General features: G+C 35.6%; 1 protein-coding gene across 2 annotated transcripts in view; it reads left to right on the forward strand.

Moving 5' to 3' along the window:
* PREX2 (phosphatidylinositol-3,4,5-trisphosphate dependent Rac exchange factor 2) overlaps positions 1–18,186 on the forward strand; it is a 168,907-nt gene that overhangs the window by 75,240 nt on the left and 75,481 nt on the right. For both annotated transcript variants that reach the window (XM_002198999.6, XM_072924731.1), the window contains exons 13-23: positions 1,070–1,119; positions 1,680–1,755; positions 2,518–2,590; positions 3,756–3,898; positions 4,039–4,131; positions 5,379–5,527; positions 10,087–10,172; positions 12,420–12,556; positions 15,593–15,710; positions 16,557–16,741; positions 17,615–17,776. In XM_002198999.6, the coding sequence (XP_002199035.4) occupies positions 1,070–1,119; positions 1,680–1,755; positions 2,518–2,590; positions 3,756–3,898; positions 4,039–4,131; positions 5,379–5,527; positions 10,087–10,172; positions 12,420–12,556; positions 15,593–15,710; positions 16,557–16,741; positions 17,615–17,776 (1,272 nt within the window). The remainder of the gene's footprint in view (positions 1–1,069; positions 1,120–1,679; positions 1,756–2,517; positions 2,591–3,755; positions 3,899–4,038; positions 4,132–5,378; positions 5,528–10,086; positions 10,173–12,419; positions 12,557–15,592; positions 15,711–16,556; positions 16,742–17,614; positions 17,777–18,186) is intronic.

Consider the following 18,186-nt stretch of genomic DNA (forward strand, 5'->3'; position numbering starts at 1 on the left):
TAATCCTGAAGCTGAGGTTCAGTCTACTGTATTTTTTTCGTCCCTTCTCATAGATATGAAGATACATGTAGGAAACTGCTTTAAAATTTCTCTAAAATCTGAGTGTCCTTTATAAGTATCCTATCTAGGCAGTAAATCTATTGTCACATGGATGTTTAGACATAATAGGTTATATGTTACTGACAATAATATTACTGACCTATGTTACTGACAACAATGAAAAGATTGATCAAAGTTTCCTTTAAACTTACTAATATTCAAATTTGTCATGATTTAGAGTCAGTAGAAAATGTCTGCATTTGGGTATTACACTGAAGTATTATTTAATTTTTGCTCCACTTGTTAATATAAAGTGCATCTAGAGGAATCTACAACACTGAACTCCCAGGCAGAGCATAGTAGGATGGAATCTAATTTGACACAAGTTTCAGTCATTATACTTGCATATTGTAAACATAATTGCTTTTTGATAGTTTCCTAAGTACGACTAATGTGTTTTTCTTTTTTTGGAATACAATTTTCTGATGGTAGTTTCTTAAACTACTGCAGATGTATAATTTATTTGCTTTTAATAGAAAACATTTCTAATCTTTGAATCTTTTTGCATTTTTAAAATGGATTAGTTATAATTTTAATTTGTAAGCAAAGTATTGATGCATATAATGAAATGCAGTGGTTTTTACTTTAATTACTCAGTTGTGTGTAGAATAGCAAGCAGTGTTTGGGACAACCTTAATGCGTAGAAACATTAATTTATTTTTTATTTATTTTTATTTCTACGTATTTCAAACCTTCAGAATATTTTTAATGCTACTTTAAAGCTAATCTGTTTTGCATGTGTCTCAGTAAGCTTAGGTTAGATTGGAAATGTTTTCATTTGCATAATTTATTCATCAATATTGTTATCAGGAAACATTGTTTTGGCACATGAAAATACAGAGAAATTTGAACAGATATTTTTACTGTGTAAATGAAATTCATTGACAGCATTCAGGCTTCCTTAATATGTCCCTTCTCTTGTCTTTGATGTGAATGTGTGGTTAACTCACCACCTCTTTCTCTTTAACAGGGTGTACGACTGTACTGTCGCCTGCACAGCCTCTTTACCCCAGTAATTAGGTGAGTCCAATTAAAAATCGTGAGGGAGTCATTTGGAAGAAGTACATGATCTGAAGATACTGTGTTTGAATGTAGGAACCTAACCAATGCTTTCAAGATTAGTCTTTTGAGAGTAATCAGATAAGATTGAAATGCTGTCAAGAAAAAAAGCATAACTGAACTACTAAGTGGCTGCCAACTCTGTTAAATATAACTTTTTAAATTGACTTCTACAGCCTCCTAGCTCCTGATGGATATGCTTATATACTTACTGTATATATTAGTGCACTCATTTACTAATACACCATTACCTCATTTGTTGCTCTGTGTCCCAGAGCAGCATACCAGCTGCTGGGTGATATTGTCCAGTGACAATATCACCCAAATAAGTTGTGATCAGCCTCCTACTTTCTGTCTACAAGAAAGACTTAATTTGCTATTTTTTTCCTCCAGAGAAAACTTCTTAACCATTATTAAGTGCTCAATTCATGCTTGCATTTACTTGCTTATAAACTACATGTCTTTTTCTCTTCTGATCTTTTGTTTGACTTTGAAAAATTGTTTTGTGTTATTTTGAACAGGGATAAAGACTATCACTTGAGAACCTACAAATCTGTGGTTATGGCTAACAAATTCATAGATTGGTTGATTGCCCAGGCAAGTAGACACCTTTGGATTTATGCATGTTTTGCATTTAAATTCTGATTTGAAAGCTTGTGGTATATTAAAAAAACCCACACAAACACTTTGTGTAGTGTAATCCTCTTAAACCAGTAAAGTAACAGAAATCAGCTGTCATCAGCTATGATTTTCATCCCTATTCAGATTTCCTTATCTGAAATTGAAATGTTTTGACGACACTTAGCTTTGTGATTCAGCATATAACACTGTCCGTAGCTTAAAATGAAATGAAATGAGAAACTAAATTACTAACTAGATGCGCAAAAGTCAGTACCAATTCATTGCCATCAATTCTGTTTCCTTTTAAATGAATGAGAAAAAACAATATGGTATCCTGTTCACTCTGTCAATATGCACTAGTTCCATAAAATAAAATTTAAAACTTCGATGCTTATATGTTCTATTATGTTCACTTTTTATGGAGAATGCTCAAGTATTTTCCTATTTATTTGTAATTGTAGAGCATTATAGCATTATGGCATATAAAGGTCCCTTTCAACCCAAACTACTATCTGATTCTATGATAAACAGGTATATACTGGTGTATATATATATATATATATATATATATATATATATATATATATATGCTAGAAATATATACATAAAGGTCATAAGGTGATGGTGGAAAATGTAATCTGCAGCAACTGCCATCCCTGTGAGATTATGCCATTGTGTACAGTTTCCATTTTGTTAATATTTTTACATACATTTTAAAAATGTACTGTGTTTTCACAGGGGGATTGCCGGACGAGGGAGGAAGCTATGATATTTGGTGTAGCTCTTTGTGATAATGGGTTTATGCACCATGGTAAGTAAATATATTCTGTACAAGCTATGCTTACTTTCTGTTTAATGTTATCTGCACAGTTGGAAGGAAATGCAGGGGCTGATAAAGATATTGCAGAACAGATGGAAAGTTCTTCTATTGTATCACTAAAGAGATTGATGCTACAGTCTTCAAGGAAAAAAATTGCTATTGTATACTCTGAAAATTATATCCAATTTTATAGCACATGCTGAGGAATTTGCTAAAGGATTTAGTGGGGGCAGTTTTATTCATCACTTTGCAAGAAATGTCTTAAGAAAGTAATGCATGTTGGCACTGATGAGACAATAAAAGTAACGTAGGAAAGAAATGTGAGATTTTTGAAGTCCTGATCCTTCATACTTTATTAGTTATGAAGGATCAGGACTTCAAAAAAGTGGTGACAATGGGAGAAAGCAGATTGGAGAAAAATGAGAAAATCATAAGGATAGCAAAGAACAAAGAAGGGAGAGCAGGCCAGAGATATGTGCAGCACCAAAATTAAGGTGAACAAGGACTCATTTAAGACCATCAGAGGGAAGATTTCAGTGAAAGAATTGAAGTAGTAGGTCATTTACTAAAATGAAAAGAGGAAGAGATTTTTTTTATCAGTTTGTTTAGACAAGGGGTTGAGAACATACTCTCCGGTATTGTTCATTCTTTTTCCTTTGACTTGTGAACACACAAACTGCATCCATTGGCTGTTCTACTTGCTTCCACATCCCCAGCAAACCTGCTTCTAAACTCAGCATGCTTCACCATCTGGAGTGCCAGAAGTTGGTGGTGAGCATCTTCAGCAGCTGTCCAGCAGAATTTTCAAAATCATGTTTTAAAATCCCTTTTAGGAAGAAACCTTGTGCTTAGTACTATCACTAAAATTATTTCATGCTAATACATCTTTCTCAGCTTGGTGGAATCCAGATGTTGTAGTTGAAAAAATGAGCTTAGTGATACCTGTCTCTCTGTAATGAATCTGTAATTCTGTAATGAATCCAAGTAACAATAGTTGTCTTTGTTAAAAGATTTCCCTGGATTCACACATACAAAAATATTTTGCTAGAATTCAATATGTGTATGCATGTTCAGTATTTAATGGTTTGTGAAAGTCATGGTATTCAAAAGTTAAAAAGAAAATAAAGATTTATATGTGTGGGTTTCTGTCATACAGTGTTAGAGAAAAGTGAATTTAAAGATGAACCACTGCTGTTCCGTTTTTATGCGGATGAAGAAATGGAAGGATCAAATATGAAGCACAGACTCATGAAGCATGATCTGAAAGTAGTGGAAAACGTCATAGCCAAGTCATTACTGGTGAGTGAAACACCATCACTGTGTGCTTTGATGAATAAAAAAATTGGTCAGAGTGACGATGTTTTAGGACAGTTTATTGTTATATAATGAAGACATTTATTAATGACTTTCTGAACAATACGTAAAAATTCTTTTTACAGATTAAATCTAATGAAGGAACCTATGGTTTTGGTTTAGAAGATAAAAATAAGGTGCCAATTATTAAAGTAGTGGAGAAAGGATCGAATGCTGAGGTATGGAATACTATAAATTATCTTTCCTGTTTCATTTACTGATCACAAATGTATGTTTTGTACATCCTGTAGGAGAGTCTATAGTGGTAGAAGGTGACAGTGAACATTTACCAAGAAGGCTGTTCCTATTAATCTTTTTCTGTTTTGTTTTGTTGTTTTTGGTTGGTTGATTTGTTTTCTTTTTAGTTTTATTTAAAATATTTTTGACCATTGTTTTGACACTTATTTTCTGCTCAGCTAAATTGCCATATTAAGTGATTATAGAAAAGTTGTCATTTTATTTTAATGCATTTTATAATATTCCAGTGATGACATTAAACATAAATGAGATAAAAATTGTTGGTAGAATATGAAATGGGTATAGAGCTTGTCTGTGAGTTGCAGTTGATATATTTCATAGTAAAGGATATATCAAGCTTTAGATAAAATCTGGGATTTGAGACCCTGAATGAATAAATTACAGCCTTCCTGTTTGGCAGCATTGCTTTATATTCTCTTTGGGTTAATTAATATTCTACTGAGCAACATGTGAGTCTGTATATGTAAAGATAAAGTATGATGTTTTTTCATGAGAGAAAAACTTGGACTTAGATTTCAAGGCTTTCCAAATCTCATGGCAGAGTACAAATTTAAATTATAAAAAGATAGAGCAAATGAATAATATAATTCAGCCACAGAGCTAAATGAGGATTTTTAGCAGTCAGGTTCTGCCATATTCTCAGATGGCACTAGGGCTTTGCCCATACCCTGAGCCACTCTTTGTACGCTTGTAGTTCTACTGTAATGGTGCTTTTCTTGTTAGACCAAAGTTTTAAAACTCTTTGTTTTGGAACTTAGCAAATATTCATTTACTAAAATATTAATTGAGTCTTTCTTTATGAAAAGAAGCTTTAGTTCCTTTGGAAAATGGTGGATGAAAAATTAAATACTGTCATAAAATAAATGGCTCAATCAAGGTTGTGTTGTTAATTACTAAAAAAATGAACTGATATTGTAATACTGTCACAAGATCTTGATTAATACTAGGTCTTGTATTTAGCTCTCTTCAGAATGAGTGTTTTCCCTTCACATGAGTTTAACCAGTTTTAGAAACATTTTATCATGTAAGTCCCCGTGTGAAGGGGTCGTAAAGAATGTAAAGAAAATGTGAATGTCGTTTTTTCTGTTGGTCTGCATGCCAACAGAAGAAAACATAATGTTAGTGGTTATAAAAAACAAACGTGTACACAACTGTTGTTATTTTCTAGATGGCAGGCTTGGAAGTTGGGAAGAAAATCTTTGCCATTAACGGTGACCTGGTTTTTCTGCGACCCTTCAGTGAAGTGGATTGCTTTCTGAAAGCCTGTTTAAACAGCAGAAAGCCCCTGCGGGTTCTTGTGAGCACCAAACCTCGAGAGTAAGTTACCATTCCTCTGGGAAATTTTACAAACAACAATTGAAGTGAATTTTCAGACTAGTGGAACTTCAGAGAGCACTATTGTAAAGGGTTTTTAGATGGTCTATCTGATCTGACTTTGCAAAGTCAAGCAATTTGATTTGCTTTGATTTTGTTTTATCCTCAGTGAGTCAGCAGGAGAATCACATGAGTACTTTGGATCTTCGGCTCTGCCACTTTAAATACTGCAAGTTTAAGTACTGCAAGTTTAAATGAAATTTCATTGACTATATGGACAGTTTTGATCACTTATATCTTGCAGTGTGTATCAAACAAATTCCTGTGTCTGGGGATTAGTTGCTGGTTTGTCATTGTCAGACTGTGGTCTCATGGACCCTTCAGCTTGTGTGTTGGTTGTGTAAACAGCTGAAGGAAATAAACAGCTCCTTATCTTTATGTAACAGATACATTTCTGTAGACAGTTTTGCCCATTCCTACCTAAACACAAGTTTTGTTATGTAAAAGAAATACAGAGTGAGGTTTAATAGGTAGGTTCAGTAAATATGTAAATGAGCATAAGTATATGAGTAGTAGTATATTAGTATATAAAGTTAATGCAGTTTTTTCTAGGTTATAAATACTAAGAAGAAGACTAAGAAAAACTTGTCAGGATTAATTTTTTATTTGAAATTTGCAGAATAAAGAGGGGCTATCCTCTGTTCGCACACAGAATGCAGAGTGCCTTTCTCAGGGATGGCTCTGGTTAAGTGGCAGATTGAAGATCTATTTCTCCTCTTAATAAGCAAAGGTGTCTTGAGAAGTAAAATGGCACCCAGAACAGGAAAAAGAACTAAGAAAAATAAATAAGGCATAAAGGTGCTTATCTGGACTGATGCTACAACACCTGTTCCCATCCCCAAAAGAAAGAAAGCAAAAAATCCCCCAGACCACACAATTGTAGAAAGCATAAAAGGCATATCTTGGCCTTTCTTTAATACAAATGTTGGTTTAATTTCTAACTCAACTTGTGGGCAAATTTCAAGGTTGAGAGTGATAGTCTAGTGAATGTAGAGTTTACAGAAGTCAAATTTGTTTTTCACTGTTCCGTGCTTTTTATCAGCAGCTGCTGCTAGCACAGCTGAGTTCATAGAAGACAGTTCTCTCCTGAATTCTTAGCTTAAGCTGCCAGTGATGGTCTTTCATAGTTATTAGCATGTTCTCAAAGCAGTTTCAGAATGCAATTGAATAGATGGTATCAATAGTTAATATATGAGTATATTTAATGGTGTTATACTTACAAAATGTTTCAAGTGAAAATTTAATAATCTCTATATATTATTATATTTTTAAAAATATAGACTTCAATGAAGTTTGGATCTCACCTCTGATGATAATCATCTCCAAATGCTTAACATTATGTATACTAGAAAAAAAAAAGTACAAGATATGATGCAATTGTTTTATTCAAAACTGCCTGTAAATCAAGTCTGCTACAGTCCAAATGTATTTTAAAATCACTTTTCAGCACTGATTTGAATTTGTTTGCTTTTGCAATAGGAAATGGAGCTTGGGGCAAAGATCTCTGAAATAATAACAGAGCTGGCTCTAGATGGAAAGGCTGCAAAGTTAAATCAGTGCACTGTTATGCATGACCTAACTAGGTCTGATAAGGGCTGATGCAGCTGTGTTGCTTTTTGTAGACCCTGAGCTGATATCATGAGGGTATGCTAGCTTACTTTGGGTGAACTCAGGGCTTTATTTTAAGGAGTTGATGTGAATATTGATTCTCAGAATTGTGTTTTTGTTGGTAGGATTATTACTCTTGTTCTTAGACCAAGCAGGATCACAGCACAGTGTGCTTACAAGTCATACAAGCAGCACTGGATAATTCTTACTTTACAAAACTCAGTGCTTTCTGTAGCTGCTCAGAAAAACTGCAATGAAACATTATTTCAAGAAAACTCAGCAAAGAGAGGCACAGGCTGCTGGGAGTGCCTGATGCTTCTTTGCAATGCTGGGCACTACAAAGAGTTGTTTTGCAGAAAGTGTGCTGTGTTTGAGGAGCTGTGTTGCAGGTGGAGCTACAGGAAGAAGTCAAGTGGCTGTGCAGTGTTTGAGTGAACGATCAAAAGAGAGATCAATTATTTTCAGCAATGCTACAGTCTCAGACTCCCAGGAGTCTTGAACCTCCATTGTGGTGAAGAAGCAGATGGACTCAGAACACTGCAGGGTAATTAGTCAAAGGACTGTTAAATTAGCCAGGGGTCTGTTAAAGATGAAGGCTGGAGGCACATCACAGCACATACCAGCAAGAAGGTTCCTCTTTCTCTGAATTTGGCAAGTAGGACTGCTATATTTTACAGCAGGTATGGGGCTCTGGATGTCGAAGGCCGAACAACTGGTGAGGTATTTGAAGATCCTTCTGGGATGGTGGGGTCTCCTGAAACAACACCACCTGCACCCTGCACCAGGACCTCCTCTGTTAACAGGAAAGGAGGATAGCTGTGATAGGAGACTCCCTTCTTAAGGGGAAAGAAGAGTCTGATAGGCAGACCTGACCCAGCTGCTGTCTCCCAGGGGCTAGGATAAGGGACATTACTGGAAAATTCTCCAATCTACTAGGGCCCTCTGATTATTATATACTATTGGTTGTTCAAACTGGCGATAAAATAAAACAGGGACATCCGAGGGCAATCAAAACAGACTTCAGTGCCCTGGGGTGATTGGTAGAGGGATCAGGAGCATGGTAGTTGATTTCATTGATTCTTCCAGTAACAAGGAATAATATCAGTAAGATTAGGCAGATCCATCAGGTCAATGCATGGCTCCAAGGTTAGTGTCAGCAGAAAAATTTTGGGTTTGATGACCACGGGATGATCTACTCAACACCTTGTCTACTGACACCTGACAGGATTCATTATTTCAGAGTGAGAATGTCTTTGTAGTTGTTGGCATCCATCAGTGCTGGTCACTTTTTAAACATCACCTCCTAAGGGCACAGGAGCAGGCAATTCCCAAATGTCGTAAGTCAAGCAGGTGAGGCAGAAGATGGGCCTTGTTGAACTGGGATCTTCTCTGGAAATAAAGCTAAAAAGGAAAGCGTATGCCCAATGGAAGCAAGATCAAGTGATTTTGGAAGACTACAGAGACGCTGCTCCCTACTGCTGGGAGAAATTCATGTGGCCAAAGATCAACTGGAGGTGAAGCTGGCTGGAAATATGGGGGCAATAAAGAGTTTTTCAAGAATATTAATGGCAATAGGTAATATAAAAATAACATTGACCTGTTGCAGGATGGTCACCTCCCATCACAGACTGGGACAGGGACAAAGCAGAGGTGTTTAATTTATTCTTCACCTCCATCTGTGACATGAGTGGTGGTCCAAAGGGGGTCTCAGTGCCCTGAGCTGGAGGACCATGACTGTGAGAACGATCAACTCTCAGCCAATCCTGAAATAGTGTGAGAGCTGATGCTTCAGTTGGAAATCTACAAATCTATGGGGCCTGATGAGGGTTATCCAAGAATCCTCAAAGGGCTAGATGATGTCATTGTAAATCCTCTCTTGATGATTTTTGAGTTGTCTTGGGGATCTGAAGAGGCACCAGCTGACTGAAAGCTGGCAAATGTCCAAATTTTCAAGAAGGGCATGAAAGAGGACCTGGGAAACTACTGTCTCACTTCTGTGTCTGGTAAAGTTATGGAGAAGATTATTCTGGAAGGTATTGAAAAACACCTGAGAGACAACACAGTCATTGGTCACAGCCAGCATGGCTTCATGAGAGAAAGTCCTTATCAATCAAAATTTCCTTTTATGACAGGATACCTCACTTCAGTCTGCAACTTCCTCGGGAGCAGGAAAGGAGGGGTAGACCCTGATCTTTTCTCTGTGGTGACCAGTGACAGGACCTGAGGGAAAGGCCTGTAATTCTGTCAGAGGAGGTTTAGATTGGATATTATAAAAAAGCTCTTCACTCAGAGGATGGTTGGGCACTGGAACAGAGAAGTAGTCACAGCATAAGCCTGACAGAGTTCAGGAAGTGTTTGGACAGTGCTCTCAGGCACATGATGTGACTCTTGGGGCTTCTGTGCAAGGCCAGGAGTTGAACTTTGATGATCCTCGTAGGTCCCTTCCAACTCAGCACATTCTGTGATTCTTTTAAAATGTAATATGGATCTGAGTTCTGTGGTCTCCTGCAGCTTCTCTGATCAGCCCTGCTGTGATCTCTGGTCCCCAGGCTCTGGCCTCTTGGCTGGAAGAGACTGGCTGCCCTCCCATGTCTTTCAGTTTTTCTGTGCTACGGCAACTTACCTAAAGATAAGTCCAAGGAATTTTAAAGCTATGGTAGTTTTGATTATAATCAGCATATTGAATTTCCCTGTGAAATAGTTTGTTTGTACTGTTTCAGCTTGCTCTTATTTCTGATGCCGGTGGTGCACTGTATTTGGAATACGAATGCTGTAAAATCTGAAAACTGATTTGAATAAAAGTGTGGAGTTTTACACCCTTGTAACCCTACATGCTGATGAATAACAAAATGCTACCTTTTGCTACATTCATGTTAAATCTTTGTTTGTTACAGGACAGTGAAGATTCCTGATTCTGCAGATGGACTTGGATTCCAAATCCGGGGTTTTGGCCCATCTGTTGTCCATGCTGTTGGGAGAGGTAAGCCATAAGAGCTGTCAATGGTACTGGTAAATATATGTTTCATATCTAAATGACTTGGTTGAGATAAATCAAAATTAGGTCCAGTAATACATTTCAGATTTTTTTATTTTTCCCAAAGTAACAAACTATATTAAATAAACTCAAAATATAAGTTTTGTGTACTTATACTCTGTAAGTGTGGATACATCTTCCAACTCTTTTTTTTTTAAATGTAGTTATACCAATGTAGGAAAGTTAAATTAAAGCTGTGCATTTTTTACAGATTAAGGAGTAGCTGAAGGATGCAATGCAACTTTGTTCAATCAGAGCAACAAATGAATAGCTGTTGGGAACCTGTGTGTTAATTTGTTAGGTGTCTATGTGGTTCTGCAATGTTCTGAAAACATTTTGCAAATAAATGTGCTTTTTACAAATCTTTTCAAGAGTGTTAGTGGCTTTGTCTTAGTAATTGTAGATGGTTCATGTAAATACTATTTTGGGATGTGATTTTCAGATGCTTCCTATCCTAACTCAATGTTTTTGAGCAGTTCACTTATGCTAAAAGAAGTTGAAGCATTATTTTGTGCTGCCTTATGTTGCTTATGGTGGAGCAAACTAACTGTATCTTCAGTTATTGTGGGACAGTTGTGTCTCTTTCCCCCTTCCTGCCTTTGTAACTGAGGCATGAAAAGTGATCTGCAATACAGCGAGATTTAAACAGAGTTTGATGACATTTTTTTCTAGACTGTGGTGCCAGAAATTAGATTTTCAAAAGAAAGACTAATAAACTTAGTAGCTGATGTCATAATTATTTCTGCACCTGGATCTCAATTAAACTGCCTATCATTATTTATTAAGCACATACTTTATTCTGATTAGTCTCAACAATATGCAAGTGCTTGCTTGTGTGATTTGCTAAACCTGGAAGATTTTAAGCATATGCTTACTTTGCTGAATTGGGACCTTGGGGTTTTATGAAGAGAGATTTGGGTGGTTTTTTGTGTTTTTTTTTGGAGAGATATTAAATAAGATCTATTTATATGTTTATTTTTAAGTCTTTTTTGGGGGAGGGGAGATTGCAATAGCTGGTAATACTGTAATTTCCAATGAATTTATTTTATATTCGATTTTAAATGCAGCTTTAAAACCTAATAGTGATAATTCCTAAAATGAGGGAAGCTCATGTATATTCTGCAAGTTATTTCCTTGTCAAATATGCTCAACGGGCAAGTCATGAAGTCGTGTCAAGTTTTCTATTTGTCAGCCCTGCAAATTCAGTCTAGCCTTTTCTTTCACAGCCCCTAGCTTCTGCAACCCAGTCTGCCAGTCTCTATACAGTAGATTTTTAACTTCCTTGGCACCTCTGTGGCAGTATCAAGAGACATTTGGAGGCAAATGTTCAGGTAGCTGGAATTAAGGCCATACTCCAGCAGGCTGTCTTTCAGGAGTGAGTCTGAATTGCACTGGGGACAGCACCTCTTTTTGTAGTGCCTATTCAGCAACTAGATTTTCCCAACGGGGTTATTCAATTGTGAAAATAAATCACCGAACCAAATATTTATATTGCTTAAAGGAAATGTTTTGTTTTGGTGTCATGTTGTGTGTGTCCCCCTGTCCCACCCTCTGATAATTTAATTTGAGGTATTCTACTTAATTATCTTTGAGATTTTGATTTAAAGCTCTAAGGCCCTCTGCTATAATTGCATTGGCAGGGAAGATGAAAAAAAGAGCAGCATCTTTGGAAATGTCTTTGGAATTTAGATATTTCACTTCATGATTAACATGATACTCTAGAATCTTATAGTATAGTCTTATATAGAGTCTTATCTTATACTTTATGTATTGCCAGAAAACCTCTGTTTTGTATGTAAAATTGAAACACCTGAATTAAACAAGAAGCTCATGAGCTTGGGTTATATAAAAGTAGGCTAAGTTGTAATTAGTGACTTTCAAGTTAGAGCCATTTTATCCTTTTAAAGTTCTATTCTTTGAGGGGAGTTTTCTACATTTTCATATTGCTAGTCAATGTTGTTTTATAAAGCAGCCTTTAGGAAATTGTCTGGTCTCTTTTATGGAAACATCTGCTGGCAAAATCCATTTTCTTGGCATCCTACTGGTCTACAAAAGTACTCTGTGGTCAAGGGAAGTATGTAAGGATCAGTCCGACCAGGTTCTGATTTTTAAAAAAAGATTTTTTGGACTGTAATCTTGAAAGGAGATGTTTAGAAAAAGAAGTCTGCTAACTATGTGGGTTTTTATTAATAGGAACAGTGGCAGCTGCAGCAGGTCTCCACCCTGGCCAGTGCATAATCAAAGTGAATGGAATTAATGTCAGCAAAGAGACTCATGCAAGTGTTATTGCTCATGTCACAGCCTGCAGGAAGTACAGGAGGCCAATGCAGGTATGTCTCCTTTGGTGCCCTTGTACATTTTCTCCTGGATTTCTATTTTTGGTCAAAGTAAACAATGTAGTGTTAATCTCTTATGCATATATCTGCTGTGTTTGAGTGGGGTGACAGGAAAGACGTGGTGAATAAAACTGAAGGGAAGCCAATTGAGGTGTAAAAGCTGAAGATTGCTCAATAGTAATGTTCAAAATCTGCTTAGTTTCTGCATTGAATTAAATATCATGGACAATTTTTATTATCTATTTCAAGCAATTCTGAAGTCCTATGCAGAAAGAATTTTGAGGTGTATTCCTATCTTGATGGAGAGAGAATCACACAGCTTTCTGCCTGCTCAGCAGCAGGAGGATGAAGTGCATAAAACCGAATTTTGTTACACTTCGGTGCACAGAGTGCAGTTCCATCCATAAAAGTCAGAGTTTCCATTGCATTCCAGTCTTAAGAATAAGAATATATTCAAGGACTCAAAAGTTCCTTTTTCTACATGCATTCAAATTTTGTTATCTTTCACATGTTACTTAAGGAGAAAATCTCAGGCTTCCAAGATACAAATTTAGGAAGAAAACCAAACCAAGCTGGATTGTATAATGTAATTTTCCAATTCTCTGCAAGTTTTTCATAAACTGGAACCAATATTATTAATTAACTTCACAAACAAACTCTTCAAGTATGTGTTTACTGAGGAGAAAAATCCAATTAAAAGCAAGAGTTGAATCCTTCTCCCACACTTACAGCATAGTTATAAGAATTATATAGTTAGAACTGGGTCACATAAATACAGTCTGTATGAAAATGTTCTTGGGATGTTTGTGTTTAAATGATAATACAGCATTGAAATTGTTACATGACATATTGAGATGAAACTCACCTATGCTTTAAAGGAAGATTAAAGAAGATGTCCTGTTCACTAGTAGCAAAGCTGGCTAGAATAAAAGATAAATTAAATTCATTACAGCAGTTTTGTTCTCTCTGTGTATAAGTGTAGACTCCCTATGGATATTAGTGACATCCAAAGACCATTGATTAATGTTGGCTGGTGTGAATGCCTTGACATTAAAAAATTACTTTGGGTTTTTTTAATCAACTTGTATAATAACTTGAAGTTTTTTCCTATACATAGTATTTATTTCAGTTTTAAAAAGTAGCTGATCATAATTCAGCAAATCACAGATAACTGAAGTTCCTCAGACAGACAAGAAAAACTTCATTTAGGATGTAGTATTATCAAAAACTATGGGAGAATTGTGTAGACTGAAGTAAATGGTAGTATTCCCACTGGTGAAAAGACAGCTAAAATTTAATTCCTTATTCAGAAATATGGTGGGGTTTTTAAATTATTATTTGGAAGATGATTATGGATTTCTCCTATTTTGTAAGTACAGTGCACACAGCCTATCATCTAATTACCCAGGATATTGCAGTCTCTCCTGTGGTTCCCAATTGCATAATTGAAGGGAATCTTTTGCTGTTTCTTATATCTTTTACTTCTTAGGGTAAGAAGTCTTCCTAATTGCCTGGAGCATGAAGCTTCATTTCAGATTCCTTTGGTCAATAACTGCGTAATTTCTGTTGGACACTGTTTATCCTCTGTCTTGTCTGAATAAAGAAAATCGAGACCAGATTTTGCTTCTTGGAATTACAATTTCTTTTCAGTGATACTAATCATGACCTATGCTTAGTTGCTTCTTCTCTAATGATTTTGAAGAACACTGATTTGAGTCATATGGCATTAGATTGGTTGTTAACTTTTGGAAAAGGGACTTCCAGGTTAAGTTGTTAGTATTTCCTATTAGATATTGGCATGGCAGTCTCAATGCTGCCAAGTAAGTCTGTAAGAATCCATAACTAAGCACCAAGCTTTGAGGTGAAGTGTGGATTTCAGAAGCATTCTTCTTGATCAGCTTCTGCACAAGTCTCTTCCAGCAATCAACACAGAGCTCTGAAAGTTAAGCTTTCTTATTAAAATATTTCATGCTGTTGAGTGAAAAGCAAGGCACAGATGAACTTAAGAAACCTAGAGAAACCATACCAATGGGATAAAAATAGAAGCTGATGTTGCATTTTAGCAAAGGATAACTGGATGTATGTGGCACTTTTCATGAAGATTTTAACAGTCTAAATGTTTGCTGTTCTTGCTTAACTTCAAATTCTTCTGTGAACTTATTTTTGAATTCAGGTTTGTCATATTCATGTCATTTTTTCTGCTGTAGCTGGTGCAGAAGGAGTGATTAACTAACTTGTCAAGCTTGTTTTCAAGTGTAAGGAACAAAGAGTAATCTGGGGATGCCATGTTTGATAGGACCTTTCACAAGGGTCTGATGGACATGTGGCTGAGTTACAGACTGGGTAGAAGATGTGACATACATGTGGCTTCTTCAAAGGTTGTATGACACATATAAGCCTCTATTGCTGTGCTTGTGTGTCAGCCACAGAAGATGGTGGACTTTTGGAGCCTGTGGTTCTTTACTTTTGGGGGGCTGCAAGGGATGCTAATCTCTAGGAAAAAAATTATTACTACACTAGTAAAATATTTGTAATACAGGCAAATGTAAGTAATGAAGGCTGTAGTTCAGGTTCGTTGTGCCAGTGACACAAGGTGATGGAACTGGACATTCTCTGTCTTTCGTTGATGTTCCATAACTTTTGCTACCAGATTTGTGGATGCACAGCAGAATTTGCAAATCAAAAATTGTTTTTTTCCCCATGATTTCTTGGGGAAAAATATTTTTCAATCTGCAATTTGATTTGAAATGTCTTAAATTATTTTTGTCAATGAAGTAAAGATGATAGATATCATGCTGTCACAGACTTCATACTGTCTCATGACAGTATATACTGAAATAAAAAATAACTTGCCAATATTCTTAGAATGGTTTTATACAATGCCAAAAATCTCTGGGGTTTTTTTTTGTTTTGTTTTGTTTGGTTGTTTTTTTTTTTTTTTACTTAGGCCTTAAAAATAGTGAAATAGTTGCTATCAGTTGCTTTTGCAAAGCTTTTTCTAGCTGTCTTTTTTTTTTGTTGTTTTTCTAGCAAGATTCTATACAGTGGGTTTACAACAGCATTGAAAGTGCACAGGAAGATCTTCAGAAAACAAACACCAAACCCTCTGGAGATGATGGAGGCGATGCCTTTGACTGTAAAGTGGAAGGTATTGATGCTTGTTTGATATTGCTGTTCCTGAGAATGCTATTATAATACAAGGAAAATGTAGGCAGTGGATTTATTTGCAGAGAGGAAATTTTGAGCAGATCATAAGATGTGATTTACATAAGCATTTGTTTTCTTATATATTATAAACATATAAATTTAACGTGCTATTCTTTGAAAATGACTATCTTTCCCATTTGGAGAAAATACTTCTGTGAACACTTTGGGAAAATCTGTTTGTTTTCATTTGTAAGAAATATAAACGTAGGCATTACCTGATTTATTTTCACCCCTAGTAATCATTATGGCAAACTAGATACATTAGTCATTACTGCATGGGAAATAAAAACACAACTATCCTTCAGATTATTTTCAGGCAATTAATGTTTAGATGAAACTGCATTCATCTGCAACTTGTAATTAAAGAGGCAGTTAATACTTGAACTGTGCATTCATAAATGCAGTTATTGTGGTTTCATTTCTGAATGTTGACAGTTTTCATAGTGATATTCTTCTCCTTTATTTAGAAATTCACAGTTTTCCCCTTTTTTGGGTCCTTCTTAATGTCTTTGGATTATAAATGAAATGGAATTATCCCCCTTAAATAACTGTTTGTAAAGAAGGAGTACTGCCTGTTTTGCAGTCCAGTATTTTAATATGTACAAGTCTACTGACTGTAGATCAGGTGTTCTGATTTTTATATTTTTCAGCCAGGTTTTTTAAATTAATGTTTTTAAATAGAATGATCAGAACATACCTCTTTCTAGAATGTTTGCCTGTGTCCTTTATAGTTCATTTAATGGCCAGGACTTGTCAACTGATTTGTGTGTTATTTTATTTATTCTAGAGGTAATTGACAAATTTAACACTATGGCAATAATTGATGGGAAGAAAGATCATGTAAGTTTGACTGTTGACAATGTTCATCTGGAGTATGGAGTGGTTTATGAGTATGACAGCACAGCTGGAATAAAGTGCCATGTCTTGGAAAAAATGATTGAACCAAAGGGATTTTTCAGTTTGACTGCAAAGGTATGAAGCATTTTTTGCATGTTGATGCTTATTGTGTTTAATACCAATGGAGAAACTTGTGTCTTTTTTGACTCTTATGATTATATGTCTTTCATTTGATACCTTATAATTGCTCACCTATATCTCTCTGATGTTTTGGAGGATGATTGTGTGCTCAGGAGGCAAAAAGAGTTATGTTGTCATTATAAATTGAGCCTTAAATCTAAAAAAAATATTAAAAGGTCTTAAAAGTCTTCCACTCCCTTATTTCTAAATTATCATATAAAACTTGAAAAAAAAGTCCAAGATCCACTGAAATATCTATAAATGCTATATATTACCCTCATCTCTTGAACATGCCTTTTAATTACTTTTCTCTCACCATTATAGCAAGGCTTCAGTCTTTCCTGAGCAGTACAGCTTATTCTGTGCCCTATTTCCTAGCTTTTTTATGCAGAATATACAAGAAGATTCCACTCAGTTTTCTTTTATGCTTTTTCAATGTGTTAGTATTCTTCCAAGCCAAAGGTTTTCTAGAAGTAATGAATGAATTAATCCAGCAGATCTGCATAATATGTGCTGATCAAGTAAATACAGCAGATAATGTATTTCAGAGGAGCCATAGTGGTTACATTAGTAGGAAATTAGTAGTAAATCCATTATCAGACAATGTCATGAGAAGCCAAGCAAAAATACTTATGGGTATAATTTGGCAGGGAATAGATTTAAGAAAATCTCTTTGCATCCCAAGCTTCATTCATTGTTGTTGTGCACCATTTTCTGTAATGTTAGCAGGCTTTTCAGCTTTAGTTAAAAGATTTAATTATGATTAATAAGGGGATACTTTAGTCAACCTAATCTCATTACATATTTTTCATGTTTTTATTATCTTAGATTCTTGAAGCACTGGCAAAAAGTGATGAAAATTTTGTGCAGAATTGCAACAGCCTCAATTCCTTAAATGACGTGATCCCCACTGAACTTCAAAGTAAATTCAGTGTCATTTGCAGTGAGAAGATTGAGCATATCTACAGAAGAATCTCTAGCTATAAAAAGGTATGACCTGCATGTCCTAAACTTGATTATATTTGTCTTTAAAGGAAGAAACGGGAATGTGGTACAGTTTGAATAACTCTTCAGAGTCTCTATGGCAGTGACAAAAATGTGGCTGAAAGTTTAGCTATTTTGAAGCATGAATGCCTTAATTGAGTAATTGCATCAATTGTTTTCAGGCTATTCTCTTTCTTATCCCTTTTTTAGACTTTGGGTAGTTTGTATTCTTTCTTGTTTGCTGTGTTCAGTTGTAGAGACAATCAACTGCACATTTCCGCAAAGGAGCCGTCATTCTTGTAAATGCCTTAAACAATACTCTAGTGAGTTTGCAGATGTTAACCAAAAATGTAGCAATAACAACAGAATTTTTTTTTTTTTCTAGTGCAAGACAAATACCAAATTGTAACCCTTTT

Source organism: Taeniopygia guttata, chromosome 2 (assembly GCF_048771995.1).
Source record: "Taeniopygia guttata chromosome 2, bTaeGut7.mat, whole genome shotgun sequence".
In the NCBI taxonomy this organism is placed as follows: domain Eukaryota; kingdom Metazoa; phylum Chordata; class Aves; order Passeriformes; family Estrildidae; genus Taeniopygia; species Taeniopygia guttata.